The sequence below is a fragment of the Manduca sexta genome, chromosome 27 (genome assembly GCF_014839805.1).
Source record: "Manduca sexta isolate Smith_Timp_Sample1 chromosome 27, JHU_Msex_v1.0, whole genome shotgun sequence".
NCBI classification, from domain to species: Eukaryota; Metazoa; Arthropoda; class Insecta; order Lepidoptera; family Sphingidae; genus Manduca; species Manduca sexta.
Genome location: NC_051141.1, coordinates 2,831,740 through 2,857,864, shown reverse-complemented (window position 1 = coordinate 2,857,864; position 26,125 = coordinate 2,831,740). Strand labels below are relative to the sequence as shown.

Here is a 26,125-nt window from a genome sequence, read left to right as displayed (position 1 = left end):
TTTAGATTCCTATGGCGTGTCATACTATGTCCCTATCTCAAAGACTTTAAACAGTATAATAAGTTATAGAGCGGACATAAGGACTAAATTTGTATTCCAAAAGTTATTACCAAATGGTAATAAGTCGTTGTCTTATTTGTACGTACAAGCACACAGCGCTCTTAGATATTAACACAAAAGTAACATATTTACAGAAAATATGGTAATGCGCATTAAAAACGTGCAAATCGTGATATGGAAAAAATATTAAGTATTTTATATCGGTGATGTATTCCATGGTACATTGAGTAATCGCATGAGCGCAAAATGTTTGTGTGACAATCATCCCAATGTCGGCTCTATATAATCTTAGAACTCTTTGCATTATTTAAATAGTTATTAGCTCAAGCCATTCATTACAGACTGTTTCACTTTCCATGTGAACGTATTACAAATTATTTTCATACAAACTTATTATACTAGCTTAAGAACTTTCTGACATTATAACTTGTGATTAAAACATGTATTTTGATCGGCATGTAAATAAAAATTACGTGATTATGATAACACCAAATTCAATAATCATTATTGCCTATCTACGTATAAGTAGGTGTGTATATAATTTATTGTACATAGTTAACCTCTATTTGATGTTGATTTTTATGTCTGTTTTTTTATTAAAATATTGACAATGTTTGCATGTAATATAGTGAAGCAAACCGGTGTATTATATACTCGTATTAGCAAAAAACCTTATGTCCCTTGTTAAAAAAGGTATTGAAATATAAAGCCACACAAAAAGAGTATTAATGTTCCTTCTTTCTTACTGTTTGAACAAAACTGCATTTGCCTCAACAAGACAGGCTGAGTTATTGCTAACTAACATGTTCAACCACAGTATATCTCGTCATTGTTAGTCAGTGTTAGGAATACCTAAGCAATTTTATAACTCTTACCTACCAAGAACGAATATTGTTTTCATCACTGCCTTCCGCCAAACACTTCGAGATTCATGTAAATTATTAGGTTAATCTCTCATTAAAATAATTATCGATCTCTATCAATGCGTAGAAGCAGAGTTACCTATTATCGATTGTTAGTTGCATAACCAAATATCTGGCAGTCCAATAAAAAGAAAAAACCTTTAAATAACGTCATGTATTTTTGTTTACGCGGTACCTTGGTGGTGTTGATGTTATTGAGTGGTACAATTATGTTTTATTTGTTAAAAAACTCAATAAATAATTGACAGGTTTGATGTTCATAACACTTTATTCATACTACTCCCCACTATCATATTATTCGTGTTATACTAAAGTGAAAGTTTGTGAAGTCGTTCTGTATAAATGAACACAGAAACTACCGAATGGATTTGTATTTATTTTGAACACCCATAGACTATTTTTTGCAAACACATATTAGGCTTTTAGGCCGATTTCATTTAACGATCCTTATTCATCCCGTTTCGATCCGATTATAGACCATTTAAAATAACTAGTTCGTAAACAATTAAAAAAAAATATAGGTCCTTTGAATCTATAAAGAAATTAAGATCGTTCATTGCAATAACCATTACATCCTGGAGGTGTACAGTGAGATTTTCATATAGACAAAGACTTGGGCAACATAGTATACAGTAAAAACGAATAATTATCGAATAGAAATTGATTACATAGTTGATTTATACTAAGTATAATAGTCGTGAATCATTATATTATGCGAGAATAGTTCTGGACTCTAGACAGCATCGCAATATCTGTATGTTAACACATAAATTCATGTAATTACGAACTAATGTCTAAAGATAATACATTACTTGTTACGTAATGTGTTTGCGTTTCTATTATTAGGTATTGTTTTTATATCGACTAAAAAAGGAGGAGGTTCTCAATTCGTGTGTATGTATTTATTTTTGATGTATTAACACAGATTTCTCTGAGATTTGTGGGCCGATTCGCATGATTTCTTTTTTATTTGGTAAATTTCGCGAACTGATACAATTAGTATATATTTTTAATTTGGGTTTATAATTTTTAACGTTTAACAGACCGCAATAATATGAGTAATTTTTCTTTACTTTCTTGTTATCTTTTCCTAATTTTGTAATCTAATCAAGTCCAACTTTATTATGAAACATAATGAGAATGTTGTTTTCGACCTGTGTGCAGTAAACACATTTACCTATAAACCGGTGCACACGTGCGATAACAATCAGTTAGCGGACCAAATGTAGCGACGCTAGAAATAATAAAAACCTGCATGCTTTGTCAATAGAACATTTTAACAGGTTATGGTAATGAGCGTGATTTACGCGTGGTTTCAACACGTGTCTATCGTAAATGAATATAGGACACTTATAGTGCGCAATATAGTCGGCCCCTTGGCCTGGTGGCATGGGCTGTGGATTCCTGGGTTCGAACCAATACTGTTCGCTAAAATGAATTGCACAGAACTAGCAAACATTTTTTACTGAACCAACTGACTGGTAAATTGTTAGGTAAAATCAATACGAAATAAAAATATAAACTTACTTCGCATTCCATAATATGAAAATCTTTCGCAGAACTCATTTGTTACAATAAACCCGACCGCCTTCGGATATGGCAATTTCTGAAACAAAAATAATAAATGCATAACTTAATCTAACATTATTTTATAGTTGTTATTCTTATACAAATACTGTTTCACATCTGTGTTTAGTGAGTAGCCTCATCCATATAGGTTGAAATTTGAATTAAGCACGTTAAGTCTAAGTATTAATTGTTAGTGTGACATTTAATAAATAAATAAATTTTGTCAATTTTTTCGCGCTTTCGATAATAATCGCTGAATATTTCTACGCAGAACATGATTACAATACATAACAATCATTGTGTTAAACAAACAAGATATAAAAAACAGTACTTAGACTTAAAAATACAGTCGCACTTGCAGACAAAGCTCATACATAATAAATATGTATACATATTCCAATGGATTACGGTTCTAAATTCCAACAAAAACATTAAGGCCCTATTTCAAATCTATCACGCAACTTTTCTTTGACAGTTAACGTATTGAAACAGCTAACATTGTTAGTACTCTGTTTATTACCATTTATTTGGGGGCATAGATTAAGGTGACATTTGTATATGATCAGCTTATACATTTGTGTCACGAGTAGAATTTACACACAAGTTTAGAAACAGGTTCTTGTTAATTATAATACGCCATTTTAATCATATATGATACTAGTCCTTAATTATTTACTGTCTCATTGCTGTGCATGGACCTTCTCTGTCACTGTAGTGTCTTTTATGCTGGCTTAAAGAAGATAGGCAGACTTTACATAAATATCTTCGAAACTATCATTCTTAATTACACATACATTTTAACCCCTTTCCTCCGAAGGGGAATGGAGGGGCGTAAATAGTACACCTATTTACCGCCATGTGTATTCCACTGCATGATGTGATAGGGGGCATCCTATCTTCATATCAGACACACGTTACAAACATCGGCCGGACTGAATACAAATACACAATATCATATGGCCCGACTCGGATCCGAACTCGGGACTTCAGAGCGGAAGTCGTACAGCTATAATACAACGCCACTGAAGGAGTGTAATAATTCATATGTTTATTGATAAAATCAATTGGAAATTATAAAGAAAAGCGATCAGTACCAGAGAGCCACTCGCGATTGTGCATAAATAATTTCGCAGCGCAGTGAGAAATATTAAATCGAAAATAATGGACAGATTATTAAACATTACGCATTTAAGGCTTCGTGGTAAAGGTTAAAGGTGTAATTAAATAAATTATTTGTTAATATTATTGGCCTATAATATAGCATTATAAGCAGTTTTTGGACCAATTGGTAATGTTAGGGCCTTACTAATATACAATATGAAGTGCAATCTAAGTGGTATTTACCTTCTCTGCCTATAGTAAGCGATTGCTTCTATTCAGTATTGCGTCTTATGTAAATAAATAAAAAAAAAGTTATATAGTTCTTTTGTCTCAGACAAAACAATTGTATTATTATACAACGCTGTTACATAAATTAAATATCACTAAAAAAACCTGGTAAATAATATAAAAATATATAACGTTCCGCAAGCCATATAGAATCCAAATGTGATTTTATACTTTAATCTAATGTTCAAAAGAATTATAATCCCAACAGCCGAGACTTTTCGAGAGCTCGATTACAGTCGGCGATATTCGAGGGCCGCCGGCACACGTCAATCAATAATTTCGCGCAGCAAATTCGCGACACTGCGCTGCCATTTTTACTGAAAAACAATCAAGTCTCTTATATAGGAAAGAGCACAGCATTATAAGTTAATTGTTTTATGAATTTACATACTTAGTGTGTCTAACAGTAGGTATGCCAGGGACAGTATTCCATCATTTATAGAATAAATTAAATAGTATAGTAGCTATCGTCTGACGGTAATTAATTGTCCCCAATCGTAAACGAAAATATATGCGCGGTCGCAATCTTTAAAATGCTTCTATTTCTGCCACCTAACCGAATATATATAACAGTTATCCGTTAATATATTTACATTTTAGCTGGCTACTTGAATCTACCTATCGAATTGATATAAATATAATATGTAGATATATCAAACTGACATGGTTTATCATTTTTTTTCAAATCGCTCTCAATCTTTGTTGTCTATAATATTAATAATAGGTAATTACGTACACGCTACGTTTTTTATTATAATTATTACGAAACCTTACATACCTGGAGTTTCACATTTTGCAAGGATTGCTCTAAATATTTCCCGAGGCCATATTGAGCTCTAAACATTGCGACAGTAGGTTAACCATTTCCTAAGGAGCCACTCCTAAGTCGATTAGTTTGGCAATATATAATCAGATGTTTCTTATCGGTATATTTATTTTACTTATATTCATGTCAGAGAAAGTTGATCCTTATTAACAAAATGGACAGTCATTACCAACATTTCGGAAAAGTTAAAAGGCGAAAAAGCGCACCCAAATTTGCATTACTAAATTTGGACCAGGCCATATCTTGTTCCGAATTCCAGCTCAACCGTCGCTCGTGAAACTGGTAACAACTGGATTTTAATTTAATCTTTGTTTCCTCGGACCAATTAAAGCGAGCCGCCTCGGTAACTTGATGGACCGCGGTATAGAAGTTGTTGCACCATGTCGCTTTTAGGCGGTTTTTACGGTCGTCGGTGCGTGTTTGCAATCTGGGACCAGATATACGAATTCACAACACGTCGCATAAGAAAACATCGGGTACATGTTAAAATCAAAACTTGTTTTCAATATAATTATTGATGTCCTGACATTAAACAGTTGTACGAGACGTGGGCGAGTTAGGCTTACGAGAGTTCACTGACATTTTAAACAATATGATATTAAAAAAAACATACACAACAATGCCGATTGAACTGCAAATTCAAACGGTATTGAACAATAAAACGTCACTGCGAAGGATCGATCCAGTAACAAACCACCAGACGTCTCCACCGTTTAGTCAATCATTTATTCATCGGTTTCGTACAATGGTACAAGGTTTTACTGCTGTTGGGATCCGTGAATCTAAATAGAGCAATTACTAGCGGGGAAGCAAGATAATTATTGACATGCGATGCTTGTAAAATTTACGGGTGCCCCCGCCTGGGGTGGTAGTTAAAAGAATATTGATGCAGGTTCACACGTTACATTGTACTTAATTGGACACGTAACTAATTTCGAATAATATAGGCCGGCGAGCTAGTTGATGTCAGGTGATTGGCAATCATAAACTGCTATAGTCCAATATGCAACGCTGATAATTTTTAAACAAATAATAGGAATTAAGGATATCTCCGGAACTCACTTACAATTTAACTCAAAAGCATGACACTTCACGTTGTTTCTGGAAATCAGCAGTATTACAGCAGTTTTGTAGGCAACATTCAGAAACGCTCTAACACTAATCGACGGACACATTATATTTTAATATAATTAAAATTGAAATACTCTTCCTCACTATCGAGGTAAGATTGATAATGTAGAGTTAAGTTATTTGCGAAATCAGTTCCTGGACATACGGTATCATCTATGATATTAATAGAACCGATACACAATGCAATAAATTGAGAACAGGAAGACCTTTACCTTCAACGGCCAGTGTGACTCGACTTCCAAGTAGATTCCATTTCTGTTGTACAACGAAAGGTGAATGCTAAACGGGCACGTAATCTTACACACGACAAAACAAAATAATGATCAGCGGGTGCATACCAATTGCAATTACATTAAGAAGATATGAAGCAACAGAGGTTGTAATGAAAATGGAATCGAAGGAACAAAGTCGGAAAATCTTAATAATGGATTACTATAATACTACGCAAAACTTTAGTTATTTGAAGGTTTCATGCTATTTGGTATACAGATAGGTTCTGTTCTCCGTTAACATAAAATCCTCTGTATCCTGGTTAAGTATATCTACCGACAATAGGTTTCTTATTGAGAAAGACCTATCACGCGGCCGAAGCCGCGACAGAACAAGTATTAAATAAACTATATAAAAACTGATCACGGGTGACGTTGCAACGACCAAGCCGCAGGATAAACCGTTTATTTTTGTCTAGTTGCTTTGTACGTGTCTTCCGCTTTACCGCATTAAAAATAAAGTATTGCGATAATTAATGGTGCAAAATTTAATGCACTTTATACTATCTACTCACTGGCCACACAAGCCCGGATCCAATATGAATTATCTCAAAAACCCTTCACACGCGGCGAACATTTATGAAGCTCGAAAATATTTAATTTCAAAAAGTTTCAATAAATGAATGTCGAACGCTCGCCCGATGCACCGGCAGGAACAAACGTCAGTTATTAGTTTACGAAAAATAATGGAATTGTTTTTTCACATCCGAACCATCAGGCGTTCGGTAAAATTTATGACATTTATGAGATTGCAATGTGGCCGCGCGGGTATTTTGTATTGCCGTTGCCATTTATGGGATTTTGCGAAATTTACAATTTGTAAAATACGTAGGTTGTTGACCTCGTAATAAAAAGCAGTGAAACAGGTTTTTAGCACAACCAGACCATTTGGAGAATTATAATATTATTTCGATATTTGGTAAGATACTAAGCAGCATGTGGTATGGCATATAGGTACTTGTAACATTAGCGAACTACCAGCAAATTCACAGCGGAGTGGAGGCACAGCAAACTTGATAATATTTTGTACACCCTCGTGCATATATTTTTCCTTAATTGAAATTGATTATCATTAGCGTGTTTCTTTATGTCGTAAGTATTTTTATATCAGTTCAACTCCTAAAATGTAGGTCTTGACATTCGCATATAGGAACAAAATTTTCATTCATTTGCAAATTAATTATTTGATTTAATACCGTTTACACTTTTCATAAATCCATTAATAAAATCTGTCAAATTCCTAATTGTACCTGATTTTACATTCATACTCTTCATCTTCAAATAGACAAAGCCAACAGCAATCTTTCCTCACTGGAATCCATTCTGTTATTGAGTGTCCAAAACACATTGTGAGAACGCAGCGTAGTCCTTGCGCACCCGCAGCGTATTCGCAGCGTGTTTGTTCCGAGGGGTATTCGTCACACAATGGAACCGCTCGAAATCCAATCCGCCGGTGTTATAAGTCTCATAATCAACACGGGGAAAAATTGCAATTAAGTTAGTAAAGTGAGTACCTAATCCCGGAACAATGCGACGCAATGATCATCATTTAATTTCCTGGTATTTTAAAATATTTCTTTGCATTCTGCACGAACTGTACGTCTGACAAATACGGAAATAACTTTTACTCATCCTTATTGCTTGTTTATTCTACATAGTTGGTTATTATTAGACAGTAAACGTACAGTTTTGTTGATGGTAGGATATATTTTATATCTGCGGATAGCGACCACCGTACACAAGGCGTCTAAACCCGCCATAGTGGCACACGTAAGTTTGCCGCATTCCAGGATCAGCCTGTGTATATCTGGTTCAAAACCGGCATAATTATGTCGACTGCGCAGGGATAATCATCTCTAGGCAGTCTATATTCTATCAGATGCTAATCCACTCACCGTCAGCTGCAGTGGGGCACTTTGTTGTGCATCTATAAAAAAAGACTTATAATCACGAAATAATATCTTCTCTCAATAAGGAAAATCAGTATTGCAATGTAGTCACGTGATCAGGACGAGTGCTAGCAGTACGTTTTCGCAGCGGCGAGCGGTGTCAAGGCAAACTATCGCGAAGGCGGCACAATTTCTGTCCACAATCTGAATCAATATGAGAATTTCAAATCAACGTTATAAAAGGTAAAATATTGCAAATTATGCAAATGATTATTATAATTTGCTTGGGTGACACAATTTATGAGACAAGCTGACCGAGGCCCTAAGAATCCAAAAGAAATAATAAATTGGGTAAATATTTATAGACCATGGTTTATTAAGTACTGCGACCGTTCATAACACAATGACTAAGTAGAAAAAACCCCAACAAAATTATTAAAAAATAACAACACAATCCAAAAAATAATTAAACTTTTGGATTGTAGTGATTTTTTTTTTGTTAAATGTTTTTATTTTTTGAGAGTTAATAAGACTCATCCATATAATAGAACTCAATACAAAAAGATTTTTTCTCATATGTATGTGAGCGTCCGCCTAGATAAGTACCAAGGCAATGTCTTTTCTGCCGCCAAGCAACAGTGTAGAGTCATTGTTGTGTTCCAGTTTGAAGAGCTTATAGTCAGTGTAACTGGACATAATAAGACACGAAATTTTGCAGTCAAAAGAGAGGATTGACTATTAGAATTTAAATGATTATAAATATTGCGGATCCAATGTTATTTCCAAAAATATTTCCTGTACTAGTTATTTTCCTTATACAAAATTTAATCGCATAGAAACGGTGATGAAATAACCACGTAGGAGATTTACATGAGCCATGTTCAGAGGCGCTTATCTCTTCAAACGAGATTAGGCATATTCTGACAATAATTGTGTTATCATTATAAGAGCTGTCAATAACATTAAACCTATCTGGTTGTCAAGATGCCTTGTATGTCGTAAGAACAATGCTTGAAATGTGTCAAAATACTCGAAAGCGGCACGAGGACTCGCGTTATCATTGTAACATAAAAACATGGCACAAAAATCACAGTAAGAACGGGTCCCAAGGCGCTGTCCCAATTGGTAACAATATGAAGGACATACAAAACAAATCCAAAAACAGAATGAAAATTTCGTAAGCTGTTACAATCGCAGTTGGCAAACATAAATACGTTTTTATTGATAATATACATGGCGAATTGATGATATTTGTGGATATTGAAATTCAATTGTTTCTTTTCTTCCTGTCCTTATGCCTATAATATAATATACATTTTACAACCATGTTGTTGAGACACTTTAGTTGAGTTTATAAGATGGATCGCCTAGTTGATTTCAACCCCTTCTGAAATATGCAATAGGTACAAGGCAAATCATAATAGAAAAACCCACACAGTCTGACCACGGACTTCTCAACCTACTGGTCATTTATATTGCGTATATAATGCCTCTTATATTGACATTGGCGACGCGATATTTCAAGAAACATAATATGATGTTTATATTCTTTTAATACATAAGATATTTGTTAATTTAAACGAATGTGTAATGTACAATTGGTTTTTAAACACCATTATCATTAAATTCCACTACCTATATTATCTTGTCAATCGGTACTTTACCTCAATATACTAGATTTTGGATTAATTAGATTTATTTGTGATTCGGAATTTTTGATCAAATTCCAACGGCACCCGTTTTAAATGATGTACCATAACATTTCCGGCCCCATTCACAAATCAATTCCTTGGTAATATATATTACTCCATTGTAATATCTATTTTAATATGTATTTAAATTAGGTTGCTAGACATAACATTCTGCATAAGTTCTTTGATTTCTAGTGCATATTGCGTCGTAATTATATCGTCGAATTTGCCCACGTGAAGGAATGTTTCTGAATAAAATTCCGCTATATATTTTATCGGGATAGAAAGTAGCCTACAACCTTCTCAGGGTCTTAAACTATCTCCACACCAAATTTCATAAAAATCTGTTCAGTAGATTTTGAGAAAATCGATAACATACAGACAGATAGAAAACAGGAGATTGTTTTATAACATGTATAGATAATATACTAATATTACATTTTGCCTTTCAGTCTGTTACATTTACATCACTAGCAATACAACATAAAAAATGTAATTTCCTCGCTCTAAAATCCATTGTTTTAAGTAACCGCGTTTGTTATTAAAATTTTAAACGCTTTCACGTTGCCGCGCTCCATACAATTCAGTTGTTCACCAACTTATTACCAAGGGTATGCATCACCACACATGACATAACTAGTAAGAGTAAATCTAGTTATGTCACAGAGATCATACCGACAACGCTTATCATGTAGTATTCATGTGAATTTCTTAACATTATACATGATAACTTTATCAAAAACAGTGATGTGATAAGTCCATCGTCTCGGTGCGCACCGAGCCTTGGAAAGAGAGAGCGGACGCTATTGTCACGTTCACTTTCCAACAGAAATTGCGCGTCGCAGACCGCATTCGATGCAACATCAGCCAGAATTAAAACATTTAGCCAGTGCAGACGCGAGATAGTGGCGTGTTCGGTTTGTATTTACTGTCGAGGTTTAGCGAGCCAGGCCGGTTGGAACGGTTAGATAAATTCGATCGGTGACAGACTATATTTTATATATGACTAGTTGACCCAACAGACGTTGCCCCGTCTTAACTATGAATTTGCAGCGCGCGTTCTGTCAATCGCTGACAGTTATATATAACTAGCTTCCGCCCGCAGCTTCGCCCGCGTGGATTTCGGGTTTCAAAAATGCAGAAGGTGCTCAATTTTTCGGGATGTTTTTTTAATTTATGGTGGTATGCAGGTGGTCCGATTGTCCGGTCAGGGTCTGATGATGGGATCCTGGTGAAATCGAAGGAACTTTTAACCATTAAGGTTGCACACGAAATGACGGAAGCTTAAAAATGGAGTAACTTCTCCCGTTTTCCCAACATTTTCCATCACTGCTATGCTCCTATTAATTGTAGCGTGATGAAAAGTATACTATAACCAGCTCAGGAGTATGAAAAATAATTGTACCAAGTTAAGTTAAAATCCGTCGAGTAGTTTTTGTTTCTATAACGGTTATACAGACAGACAGACAAAAATTTTACTAATTGCATTTTTGGCATCAGTATCGATCCCTAATCACCCCCAGTTATTTTGGAAATATATTTCATGTACAGAATTGACCTCTCTACAGATTTATTATAAGTATAGATATGCAAAAGTAGCTCAAAAATTGTCCATAACGAAAACATGCATTTTAAAGTAAAACAAAAGAAATAATATCGTGTAGCCAACCAAATAACTAATGATATATTAAATTTTGTGACTGTTCAATTTAGTCGGGTCCGCGATATCACTTTTGTTGAGTTTCAGAACGCGACATTACATTATTATATTCTGTGCTCCAACGCACACTGCTTTGATGTTAGGAACACACCTACATTGCTTAGACAACAGTGAACTTTATACAATAGCAATAAAGCTCAAATTGACTCTACGTATTAGTTAGAAAACGTTTGTATGGGAAATAGAAAAATGCTGTTTTGAGGATTTTCCCGGCAATTATTCGAATTTTTCTCACCTTTTAAACCTTCCCTAGACCTCCACGAATAATTCAAGACCAAGATAAGATAAATCCGTTCAGCCGTTCTCGAGTTTTAGCGAGACTAACGAACAGCAATTCATTTTTATATATATAGATTAATATTTTCGTTAAGTTTTCTTAAATTTTCTAATTTTCCGCACAATTTTTTGAATTTTTCTTTCATAATATGATCCTTCTCCTGACAATAAAAAACACAACAAAAAAAATAGTGAAATCGGTCCAGCCGCTCACGCGTGCTGGTTCCTTATTTCTCTTGCGTCCCTTGGTCACGCAAGGGAAATAGGGATTCATTTTTATATATTTATAGACAATGCAAAGTTGTTAGTCTTGTCAGTGGTGTCAAACTCGTTTGATAAGAATACAATACTTAGGAATTTGCATAGCAGATTTGGCATGAAATTATAGTGGCATTGTAGTGGTTGCGACCAAGCTAACCATCGAAGGAACCCCCGGCGATAACGGAATGTTGATGATTAACTATTGCAGCAATATTGCCAACTGAGGTAGCGGTCGTGCGAGTTATAAGCTGTACGTTACAACTAACATCTATTCACAGTCTTCTTTGATTTTACGAAGAATTGAACATTGTAGTAAAAAAAATATTAGTTTTTTTCCTTACGACACGTAAAAAAATATAAGTTCCATAAAAAAGATAAATCATCGACAATTCAACACAAAGGCCAATAAATATATTGTACAAGTGTTTTCCACAAATAAAATAACGTTTATTATTATTTTGTTTGTCAGATTATTTACAACAGAATGGTTAGTCAATCACTCTAATGTCAATACAAAATATTTTTTTAAATTTTATTGTAAGTAACAAAAATTATCTTAAGTTGTTACGTAATGTATTTATCCGAGCTTAGACGATAAGTAAAATCATGCGTTTTAAAACAATAGTATTCGATAAAACAATATTCAATGTCAAATATAAACAATTTTCAATGATAGAAAGCACTAATGCATTTACTTTATATAAATAAAGGTTTTGCATGAACTGTTACTTAAATTAATTTTATTGCAGTATAAAGTATAAGTTTATTTTCGCATCGTCTGATTTTCCCGTCAGTATCAGGTTATAATAATTGTATACCGTGTTTTGATTCCAATTTTCACGAGTTAAATTATTTGAGCAATTTAATGGGCACATAGCGGAATGTGATTTTATCTTTTTTATATTAATAACTTTATTTGAGCATTCAAATTAAATTAACAGACATATTAATTAAGTACTGCGAAATTTGACTAAAGTTGCTTAAAATTTCTGCAATTAATCAATCAGAAATAGGCCCAATTCTTTTTTTATTTTCCCTTTATATTGGAAAGGCAAAAGGTTTTAGTCCATACAGCCTCGCCACTAATAGTATTCAAGACCAATCAATTTGATACTCTAAAATATATTATCGATTAGCTATGGAGATAGAATGCGTAAATCCAAAATTCCTTTTTTCAAGATTTATACATTTTTGCTATAAAAATAGATATACATAATATGTATTCAATTATATTTAATTTTCGGTCGAATCGATTGTATTATTAAACTTATTACCTGTGGTGGGTAATTATAACTAATAAAATGAATTTCAATATTGTAGAAGCAATAAAGGTTGTGAAAATAATGTTAATTCAAAAACTAGCTTTCGCACCTACCTACCATTCAATTCCATACCAGGAAATAATATCAGACTCTATTACTAAAGAGTTTATACCTACTTTATACTGAAGTTAAATACTATTTTTATATATAAGTTTATACTGGACTAACATTATAACTTTTAGATTTTATTTTTCAGTGTTTACGTATTGTTTACTATCAAGTCAAAAGGAAAACCTAAATAAATATCTTATTTAACTGTCTACTACGTTTACCTCCTGTGAGAAAGATACCTTACACACGTTCTAAATTCATAAGACGAACTCCTAAACATTTAGGCTCCTTAACGATTTTCCTGTACCGTTAAAATTATAGATAACAAGCGATAAACTTATGCGGTTATAATTTACTGATTCGGATAATTTCGGTTTATCATTTAGGAAAATAAGACTCGTAGACCTACGGCATTCAAATTGAACATCCATTTAATAATATAATATGGTAATGAGCAAATTAACATTCCGTTAAAGTTCAACTTCGACCGGCCGCTAATTCCTAAGAATGCAATTCTTGTTAGTAATAAATATCTCGCAAAATATTGAATGTAGCAACATGTTGTTATTTACATTCAGTCGCAATTCCTTAATATATATACAATAATATAATATTCATAAACATTTTCTAATGTTTACTCTTATATTACACATAAAATAAGGTCAATGAAAAATTACTAGGTGTTGCAGCATAAACGTTCTTTACTGATATCCTATTAATCCACTTACATATAACTATTAATGATGTTTAGGTCGCAAATATCATTGAAATTAACAATTCTTAATTCGTAATTAATAGATAGTTCTTTTAAAACAAGTTTCGTTTAAAAATAAAACAAGCAATATAATAATATGCATAGGTACTGCCATCTAGAGAATCATAACTAAATTACTGTTTGTTGACATTTAATGTGTCTAATTTTTTTGATTTTTGATGGATTTACTACAATGATGGGTTTGTAGAACCAAGAATCGCACGGACGCGATATACTTGGTACTTAAGGAAAAACAAATACAGAGCATAAACTCTATATGGACACTGGAGGGAAAATACCGTAAATATATTTATTTAAAATATTATAATCTTAATGGTAAATTTATACATATATGTAAATAAATATAAAAATAAGTAGGTCTAGATATGAACATGTAGTTTCGATTGTAATCCAATTTAACTTGCCATATATATACGTATTTGATTCTTACGGTTTACTGTTTCGCTTTATGCCATAAAAATGATGACGGTAAGCATAATAAGATTAATATTTATTATTAATATATAAATTTTATTAAAATTATCGGAATTTCTTTTTCTTCACCTTTAAGAATAAACAAACGTCTCGTTAAGGTAAATTTGCCAAACTCAAATGATTAACATACTTTACCGTCTTGGCCCACATGAACTTTACACACAACTGGTGGGTACAAAATACATTTGTAACTGCATTGTAAAAATATAATGGGCTTAGTGGTACTTATAAATTGTGTTTTTAATAACGCCAAAGATATCCAGCGGAAGGGATCCACATTTATATTAACGTATATTGATAATTATTAGACTCTTTAAAAATAAATTACATGAATTAAAAACAAAATTATCATAATAAGCGACATCATAATCCAAGGTACATAAAAAAGGTTTAAACGGTACAGTGACTGGCATGTTTAATCAAAATAAAAAAACATCCGCATCTTAAAATCACCGTCAAACGTTATGATTACAACTGGGTAATATGTTGCATGAAATAATTTTATACGGGCATACTAATATTGTTTACAAACACAAATAAATAATATTCTGTGTTAACGGCGAAACGTCCGCGCGTAGCATTGCACAAAAATTAACGCCAATATTATTGCAAGTCGCAAATCTATGCAGCATGAAATAATAATTAATGTTATACCAACCGCGGGTTCCTTAATTGCTTGTTCCATTTTTAAATAGAAGTCAACTCCACTTTTTTATACTATTCATTTACTTTCTGTATGAAGGCACTGTGTCATAATTTATGAACAATTTGCGCGTGCGCCGCGGCTGGCGCGAGAACAGTCAGTCCTCTGTGCGCGCGCTACTAACTGCAATGTGACAACATCGACTCGTCACTCGTGGCCAATGGGTATTTACTTGTCGGCGATGAGGTAAGGCCATTTCCAATACAATATGAAAGCTGTGTTATGACTTGAGATGTATGGGGTAACACACCTTGCAGCTACCGATCGAAGGAAAGCAAAACTTTCATTTAACTTAATTTTTAGTATAAGAAAAAATAGGTATACGAGTTTTAGAAACGTCTTGAGATGTTATATCTTATCATGATACTACTTGAGAAATGTCCCTCACACCATTATGGTTTCTTATTATCACGTCAATAAAATTTAAACATACGGATATATTCTTAGACAGTAGATAGAGGTTATAATCAAAGATCTTAAAATCAACATCAAATAAACTTTTACATAATATTATATTTCAATAGAAGATGTATAAAAAGGTAGAACAATAAAATGTATTTGTTTGTCCTCTATTTTTATTATAAGATCGAACCCCAGACCGGGGGATGAGGACGTTTGGGTCAAAATATTGTTAGGTACTTATGTAAGTTAAAAGTCAAACAAACACATTTTATTTTTTTACTTTTAGGTTTATTTTTGCCTCAGGGGATTTTTTAATAAAAAATATTATTTCTAACTAATTAAAGTTCTTTTTTCTCCACCGATCGACTCATCGACACCTTATGAGCCTAAACACGCTATAGCTGAATAAGATGCTCAGGGGTTGGGTATCCTGCAGGTTACTTGACGCTGCAACTCAAGTTTACGTTGTCTTGGAAATACCACCGTAGCAATAGTAAGTACATCGAGTGTCAAATCAATTGGATATGTGAAAGGCGAAAATTAGCTGATGATCTTCAAAGGGTGAATAGATCTTCATAAATTATAGGTAAGAACCATTTCCATTACATCAGCTTAAAAAAAAAACATCAAAATTGGTGCAATCTTTTGGGAGATAGAAATATTATACAGATACACGGATACAAATAAAAGAAGAAGAAATACACACTTTAAACCATTGACGTATATTCTATAGACACGAACGTCCGTATATAAACTATTTGCTCAAATAAGAACTAAAATGGCAAACAAAACGTGACTGTTATAACTTATTTATTCACTTGACCAACAAAAAATTTTACTTATTTAACAAATTTTTTTTTTACTTACATCCAGGTTTGCATTTAGACTCGCGGTTTTATATTATGAGTATGGACTAAAATCAGTTTTAATGGATGACAGTTCAATTCTGTGTAACACACTGAATGTTCGGAACGCAAAATCTAGTACGTAGTACATATACCTATATATTGATGCCTTAAACTAATAAAACCACTCTTTTTACGTCGATGTTTATAATTTAAATAGTGTACATAATATAAAGGAGTAGTTATTTGCATTTTTAATTGTAGAATACAGATAATCAAAATATAATTGCATTAATGCTGATTTTGATAACTATACTATATCTTTATTTACTACAAACTTTTGCTCACGGTTCCGCTTGCAGGAAAAGTTTTTCCGGGATAAAGTCTGCTTTATATTTTCCTGGGATACAAAGGAGGCTATAGCAATATTTCATAATCGTGTTAGTAGTTCCTGAAATTAACGCGTTCAAATAAACAAACGAAGAAACTCTTCAGCTTTATATATTAGTATAGATATAGTTAAATTATGTTGATTGATAGATTTTCATGTTATCTTACTTTTTATTTCATATTTTTTATTAATAGAAAAGTTTGAGAACATGTTTGTATGATTAAATAATAATAATAATAATAATAATATCAGCCCTGTATTATATACTTGCCCACCGCTGAGCACGGGCCTCCTCTACTACTGGGAGGGATTAGGCCTTAGTCCACCACGCTGGCCTAGTGCGGATTGGTAGACTTCACACACCTTCGAAATTCCTATAGAGAACTTCTCAGATGTGCAGGTTTCCTCACGATGTTTTCCTTCACCGTTAAAGCGAACGATAAATTCACAAAGAATACACACATGATTTTTTAGAAAAGTCAGAGGTGTGTGCCCTTGGGATTTGAACCTGTGGACATTCGTCTCGGCAGTCCATTCCACACCCAACTAGGCTATAGCCGTTTGTATGATTGTTAATAGTAAATTTAGAAACCATAGGACGACTTTGGGTGAAAATTCCTTCAGAGATACCTCTCCCGGATTAACAAACAGACAGAAAAATATATAAGAATGAAAATAGTATGGGCTAGAATATGTTCTAGAGATTTTGTTTTATTTTTTATTACGACAAAGCCCTTTTTTACAATGCGACCATTTTTGACTTTTCGGTCAGTTCGCCGCCTAATTCTTTTATCTCTCTCTACAGAATCGCGAGTATCATTCTACTTGCCAACAGTGCGGGATTTATATTTTTTATAAGTGTAAGCCATTTTATTACCGCCGCCCCATATTCGTAGTTTTATATACATAATACATACGTATACGTAGATTTCTAAAATACTTAATAATTTGCTATTGTTCGTATTATGGAAGGCACTAAAGTGAAATAAACGAATGATTAATTAAATCGAGTGACCGTCCTCTGAAATCTGCTACCCCTAAGAGGCTGCCGCCCCTAGGCCGCGGCCTATACGGCCTATTTACAAATCCAGAACCTTTTGCCAATTAGAACGCGAAAATAAATGATATATCTAATTCCGTAGGATGTGTGCAGATTGTTCGTTTGTTTATAAAAAGTATGTACCATAAAACAACTGCCACCCTGGCCGAAGATGACAGTCGCGAGGCGGCAGAAGACCGTGTGGACATATTATGTTCGAGAACGTTCGATTAACAAGAATTGCTACTTAGCGTCTATTTCATGATGGCTCAGTAAACACTGACCGTCGAATAAAATCTTTCTATACATTCGAGGTTTTTCTCCGCTCGAAGTAAGCTCGAGATCCTCAGGGAAAGGGTGGTCTTGTTTCCCTTTAAATGAAAACGGAATCCCCTAGGACTTTACTTATTATTTTTGTTGTGTGGATGGATGCCTGTTTCTGGATGATATATGTTATTATAATAGAAAGACTATATTCGACTTTATTCTATACTAGAATATAAAGCTGAACTTTATATGTTTGATTTGAACGCGCTAATCTTAGGAAGTATTGGTTTGAATAAAGCATTTAGTGCTGAATAGGTAATTTATTGAGGAAGGCTATATAAAATGCTATGACTTATAGAAGCGGAGCATCAATGAAAAATGTTGTAAAAACGTGTTGTTTTTTCTTTAGAGAGGTTCCGTTGCGTGCTCTGCGTAAACAGTTAAAGATACGCCATAATTATGGTTAACGGAATTATTCCTCCTAAAAATTAAAAACAAAAAGAAATCTAACAAAGTTAAACTCAACAACGGTACCCAGCGGATTTCGATGAAATTTGCTGTGTAGTTTGAGACCCTGAGACGGACGTAGGCTACTTTTTATTGCTGAAAATATATAGCGGGACTTTAATCCCATAAAACTCTTTCACGCGGCTGAAGCTGCAAGCAATACCTATTATAAACAAAAGAGAGCATTTGTCGTTTTCTGTCTTATTTATTTATTTTATTTAATAAGACACACCAACAACATAGTTGGTTAACACTTATATAATACAATAAATCTAATGCACATGTCTATTATAGGTATGTACAACATTCGCTATCTCGCACTTACATACACAAAGTTACAATTTATCCGTGTTAATTATTACAGAGAAGAAAAATACGAATACATTTGAAATTAAATATAAAAAAATAATTTGTCTTATTATATATTTATTTTTTATTTTGCCACCAAGCATTGTCTATACCAGCGGTCTAAACCAATTCTTACAATTTAAATATAAAAATTAATACCATTGTGTTGCTCGTTCTTATACGTTAATTGGCGAATAACTTTTAGTGCAACAATTCCCAAATTAACTATTTCCGTGTATTTTTAGACAGGCGTGGCAAACTTTACTGGGGCCTTATTCTCTATCCGGCACGTTATTTTAACAGTGCGTAACAAGCACGTAACACAACGCGTCATGTTTGGGACTATAGAAATTTGGCTTATAGAATACCATTCCACGCACATTCCTCGAAGATAACATGACACGGCCGCGTTACGCGTTTACACTTTCATACAGAATAAGGGCCCTGCATAGTTTCCGGATACAGTATCGACTGACAAAAGATGATTATATTCTAATTAATAGTTATACTGGCGTATACAAATTATAATAGCGGTTTGAAGTTAAGGTTGGTCGATAATGACAAATGTTTGCAATATGTTTGGCGTAGTGCTTTGTCGACCCCACATTGGTGTGTGTAGAAGGAGGTGTTTGAACGTGATGATCTAGGATTAATTGCTAGGTGAAAAGAACATGAAAATATATAAAATTTATATAAATACACCTAACTTTCATAAGACGTGGATTTGCGCGGCTTGGACCGGTTTTACATGCAATTTCCTGAACGTGTAAGCCCGTTCCGGAAACAATAAAATAAAAAGGAATTTCTCAAGGTTTTTAAACAAAAAATTGCTTATTTAACGAATACGTTAAACCCTAATTTCAGTATAACATTAAATCATTATTATAATATAACTAGCTTTTGCCCGCGGCTCCGCCCGCGTTATAAAGTTTTTCAGGCTAAAGTTTTCCGTTATAAAAGTAGTAGTTTCCCGGGAGCCTCTCAAACTGTCTCCATACCAAATTTCATCTTAATACGTTGGGTAGTTTTTGAGTTTAACACGTTCAGGCAGACAGATGCGGCGGGGGACTTTGTTTTATAATATATTTTTTAGAACTTTTTAAGAGGAATAATCCCGTCATACATCATTGTTGCATAACTTTTAACGTTTACGCAGCGCACGCAACGGAAGCTCTCAAAACTAATATTTTTTTCCCGTTTTTGCAACATGTTTCATTACTGCTCCGCTCCGATTGGTCTTAGCGTGATGATATATAGCCTATAGCACTCCAGGAACAAAGGGCTATCCAACACAAAAAGATTTTTTCAGTTCAAACACGGTAGTTCCTGAGATTGGCCATTACTGCTCCGCTTCTATTAGTCATAGCGTCATAATATATAGCCTATCGCACTCCAGGAACAAAGTGCTATCCAACACAAAAATATTTTTTTCAGTTCGATCTGATAGTTCCTGAGATTAGCCATTACTGCTCCGCTCCTATTGGTCATAGCGTGATGATATATACCCCATAGTACTCCACGAACAAAGAACTATCCAACACAAAAATATTTTTTCAGTTTGAACCGGTAGTTCCTGAGGTTAACCATTACTGCTCCGCTCCTATTGGTCATAGCGTGATGATATATAGCCTATAGCACTACACTAATAAAGAGCTATCCAACACAAAAATATTTTTTCAGTTCGAACCGGTAGTTCCTGAGATTAGTCATTACTGCTCCGCTCCTATTGGTCATAGCGTGATGATATATAGCCTATAGCACTCCACGAACAAAGGGCTATCCAACACAAAAAGATTTTTTCAGTTTGGACCGGTAGTTCCTGAGATTAGCCATTACTGCCCCGCTCCTATTAGGTGTAGCGTGATGATATATAGCCTATAGCACTCCACGAACAAAGGGCTATCCAACGCAAAAATAATTTTTCAATTTGGACTGGTAGTTCCTGAGATTAGCGCGTTCAAACAAACAAACAAACAAACAAACTCTTCAACTTTATATAATAGTATAGATAAGTACTCCTGAAGATGTAGATCGTTTGAGTCTTCATAACACCAACTGATGGCAGATACAATCTTTATACGTGTTATAGGCACGTACTTAATACCCATTATACAATACTAGCGACCTGCCCCGGCTTCGCACGGGTGCAATGCTGATACTAAATACACTACAGAAAAACTGTGAACGTTGTATATAAAAACATAGCGACCCGCTCTGGTTTCGCACGGGCATAACATAACAAAATAATAGTATTTCTCCACTATTTAATGGATGTTATTATACATATAAACCTTCCTCTTGAATCACTCTATCTATTGTAAAAACCGCATCACAATCCGTTGCGTAGTTTTAAAGATTTAAGCATACAAAGGAACATGGGACAGAGAAAGCGACTTTGTTTTATACAATGTAGTGATATAGTACATATTGCTCTAGTATTGTACTTGTCATGGTATTATATATATTAAATAAATAAATTAGTATAATACTAATGGCTCTTCCGTCTAGCAATAGCGTATGTAATATTATAATAGTGCAATGGAAGATAGTAGATCCGGTTCCCAAAAGGCTTCAATTTGTACTCTGATACAGGGGTGGTTGCAAATGTCTACATGTACTTTGTGTTACAACCTGTAGCAGTCCTAGCGCGTCTAAAATGGTCACCGCGAAGTTGTAGATAGCCTTGTCGTGTGCAGAGTTGTACAAAATATATAGTGTTAGGACACTCGGCTTACGGGGCAGTCATATGTTAGCCATCTTACAGAGCGGTTCAATGTCAGGTCATCAATATAACCGTCCAGACCCCCTCGAGGCTGGGTGGTAGTCGTAAAGAATGTATCCAAAAAGTATCAATTTGTATAGATTTCTTTTTGATACTTTCCCGGGATTTTGGGACATTGAGTTCAAGCCGACTGACGCAGAAGACAAAAGCAAATCATGCCTGTAAAGTAAGTACGATTGTTTTAATCCGGGCATAGAAATTCGTATGGTAAATGAAATTTGGGCTCCTCAACACCCAGGTAAAGTCCATTCGTTTCTATTAAGACAGATAAAGGCATAATGTCTATGAATTTTAGTATTGTGTGTGAGCGACGAAATAGACCTAGTCACTTGATTTTATACACTATCCAAAGTCAGGTGACTCGCTCTTTGCCGACCTTAGCTATAAAAATACAGTGTAAATTCAATATGGGCTAGTTTGGTTCATGTGCCACCACAGATTTGTGTGGTGCCCCATGCTCATCCCAGGATGTTGAGATCCATAAATTTATTTATTTAAATAATATTCATCATATTTTTTGTAGCTTATCACAAATAATGAAATGTAATTTTTTTCATTTTGAAAATTAATATCTGATCTGCCGATGGTTCTTTCCTTTAGTTTGGAGAGCTGGTCATCTCTGGAATACACCTCTCGTTACGTCATTATCTTGCAAGATGCTGTTTGGCAAACTTGCTAAAGATAGTTTCTCAATAATTCTGTCAAGCTGGCCTAGTGTTGCTCCAGAGAAAACTGTCTACGGTGTATCTCAAACCTAATATTAATTAACTGAATAAGTAAATTGTAAATACTTTAAATAAATAATATAACTCTCTATAGCCTATATTATTCGAATTTTTTTGAAAGTTAAAGGCGTATACCGAATGATGTTTCGGAAAATAAATAACTTGTTACTTATATTATATTATATTATTATAAACAGGCAACATTTGGAAATTTTGTTTGAACACTCGCTTTTAGTCTGTTAAAGTGATTGAATGTATAAAATAATTTGAAAATATATCAAACTACTGGGCCCAGCAGAGGTTGTCCTGCCAAAGATCGCATTTTGTAAACTATCTTTCATCTTTTAGATTTTGGCAACAGCGCCACCTGTCCAGCCCAAATTATTGTACATTATTCAAGCTATAACTCAATAGACTTTCACAAAAATTCCCATGACAATCGGTTAGGTAATTTCGGAGATTAACGTGTATGAAAAAAATAGTTTCTTACAAAACTATCACTCAAATTTCCAACTTCTTCCATGGATTTTTCAAATAGTCAAGTAATCAAGTATTCAAATTTTCAAGTGAACACAAGTACTCTTTGATACAAACGTATCCTGATAATTATCGAACTTAACAAAATAGAAATCAGTCAAGCCAGTGACGTGGTAACTGATTTTTATTTATATAGCTTTAGATATGGAAATTTAAATAAGTAGAGATAATGAAACTTTCTATAGTTTGAAACTAATGTGCAAATGTTATTACAAGGTCGTTACTCTAAATAAGTTGTTGTTAAAAAGATATTACGCAATAGTTGACGTTTGTCTGCAATTTTCACAATGTCAATTATTTTAGTATTGTGGGAATTGTGGACAAAGGATAATACTTATCTGTGTATGAAAATTCGTCCTTTTTTACCCGCAGTAGAAATCCATCTTATGGGTGCCATTCTTGAATATGGGGAGAGGAGGAATGGTTATGTCGGACTTATCGGCCTTCAGACCTAGATGTCATCTAAATGCCTTCTACGTCGGGTAGGGACCCAACCTAGAGGATCCCAGAGGAATGGATAGGGATTAATTTTATGCCGTCATACCGATTAAAATCTGCAGTGGCCTACTTCTACGCACGTAAAACGGTTCCGGAGGGTCGAGAGTGCCTCCAAATTCAATAGCCCCGTCTCTGAACGATGCTGCTACGCGACTAATCTGTTTTGCAGCTCAAAGGTCCCCTTCGTTCGGCACTATTTGTCAAACTGAATAAGCATATTCCCCGTTGCGCGGCCACGACTCCCGATAGCCTCCTTTAGTCGCCTTTTATGACAGGCAAGAGATACCATGGGGGAATAGGGTAGATTGAGTAACCATCACATGAGCGCAAAATGTTTAATCTTCCCAATGTCCGTTCTATATAATCTTAGAACTTTTAGAAAAAAATAAAGCGCCTCTAAAAACAACTAAAACCAAAGAATAATATATACCAGGTATACCTATACTGGTTATTGATTTTGAAGTTGGTGACTAATTAAATTTAATCATTACTTCATACATTTGTGAATTTATTTATCTAGCTTACATAGTATTTTTAATTGACTGAGTTCTGAGTAAACAAACATAAAAAATACATATCGAATAGACTACCCCCTTCTTTTTTTAAATCAGTTAATTGGAAAATTTTCGTATTTCCTAAATTATGAACAATTTCACAAGGCCATATACACGCTTTGAAGAGTGGGTCAGATTTGGGCATTCTCCTTTATTAAATTATAGTCTTTGACTCCATACAAATTGGGAGAGAGTTTGTGCGCTCTGCACTCATAATATTATAACTTATATAATGATCTAAAACATCTACTCATCACATATCACTTGACGTTGGGTTGCCGTAAACAGGTTTGTTGGAATTTTTATATTCAAATTAAAGTTAAGAACTAAAAATAGCCCAATTAGAATTTTAGTGATGGCAATGTCTGCCGACAAAAGCTGTGCAATGTAAAAACATAAAATGTAATTCAAAATGGCCGATGCCATTTCCTTGCTGGTAATGAAAAATATAGACATCCTCATTCTGAAGGAAATATCCCATACAAATAATGTTTTAAATGATAGCACTGAAATATATCTTATGGGCCCGTTAACGTCGCGTCGCGACGAAGAGAGCCAACATACGAAGTTATGTAACTATGTGAATTACATATGAATGGTAATTAAGGAATATTGCATTGCCTATTCACATAATTTATGTTATCCGCATGTAAGCATCCGGTCTACGTATAGTTTTTCTAGTTGTAAATTGGTCCACGAATTAAATCTGTAGTAAAAAGCGCGAGTAATTTTTGCTTCGTTTGTAAAATAGAATAGAGTTTAAATTTTAAGCGAAGTTACGAAATAAACTAACTATTTTAATAAACATAATCCAAAGTTTTAAATAGCCTGTTTATTTATATTTCGACTATTTATGTACACAGTAACAACTAATAATAAAGATTGTTTTAATAGTTGGTATTGAATTGTATCAATCTAAAAATTGTGTTGCGTTGTGTACTTACTAATACTAATAAATCATATCATCAATATAGGTAATCCACCTCTTTCAAGTGTATAAAGTAAATAAACTGATGCATGTCGGATTCTACAGCTTATCGGTTAACACTTCATGGATGTATAAAATATGTATATATAAATATGTTCATTTGTATGTCTGATGGTGTTTTTTATTAGGACAATATTTTACCACGTGGCTATTTAGGTTAGAAAATTAGATACATTGCTTATAAGATAAAGGCAAGATAATTTACTTATGAAGTAAAACATAAGGTTTACGGTACCTGATTTGTTTTGCCATTTCTTAGCAAATCGCTGTGTTCGTTGTCAATCACGTCCGCCATTTAGTTTTCTTCTACATTAATGTCAGAATTTAAAGCCTTTAAAATATTGCTACTTACATTGCCACCCGTAAGATAACACGATAACTCTGATAATAATGGCAATGCGCACATTCAGGTTTGCAGAGCACATCTTTAGCACATTTTACATTTATAAACCTTATTCTAATGGTATAAGGTGTAATATACATTCATCTTAGAATTGCGTGCGAGGATTGGAAACATGACGAGATCAAATGTAAACTGTGTTCTCAGGATTAATAAGCAAACTATTATGTGTACACAACACAATTAAATTATAAATATATTAATTATAAAGTAAAACTAATGCACTTCAAGACTGCTCGCTGTGTTGTGTCTAATACCACGCCGCGGCCGTGTGTAACAAGGAAGACATTGCGAAAAAGTGTGCAAGTCATCTAAATGTGACTATTCATTAATACGTTTTTCTACATTTACAGCGCACAGATGAGATACGACGCGTAGTTTGAGGCAATTGATTACGAATGGTATAGCGTCATCAGGGTCATTGTCGGACAGAATCTTGTGCGAAAGAGTAGTATAAAATAGCACCATGCTAGCCTACACTTTGTCTCTATAATTGTTTTGATGGGTCTTAAT

General features: G+C 34.0%; 1 protein-coding gene across 3 annotated transcripts in view; it reads right to left on the bottom strand.

The window, feature by feature from the left end:
• Positions 1-25,784, bottom strand: part of LOC115448553 (peptide transporter family 1) — a 37,582-nt gene extending 11,798 nt beyond the window's left edge. Inside the window, exons 1-2 of one of the 3 annotated variants that reach the window (XM_037443786.1) lie at positions 25,448-25,784; positions 2,511-2,589 (exon numbers count right to left, since the gene is read on the bottom strand). In XM_037443786.1, coding sequence (XP_037299683.1) covers positions 2,511-2,589; positions 25,448-25,507 — 139 coding nt within the window. In that variant the 5' untranslated portion in view covers positions 25,508-25,784. Of the gene's footprint in view, positions 1-2,510; positions 2,590-15,284; positions 15,492-25,447 lie in introns of those variants that run through there. The other 2 variants (XM_030176016.2, XM_030176017.2) reach the window with 2 other exon arrangements.
• Positions 25,785-26,125: the final 341 nt, after the last annotated feature.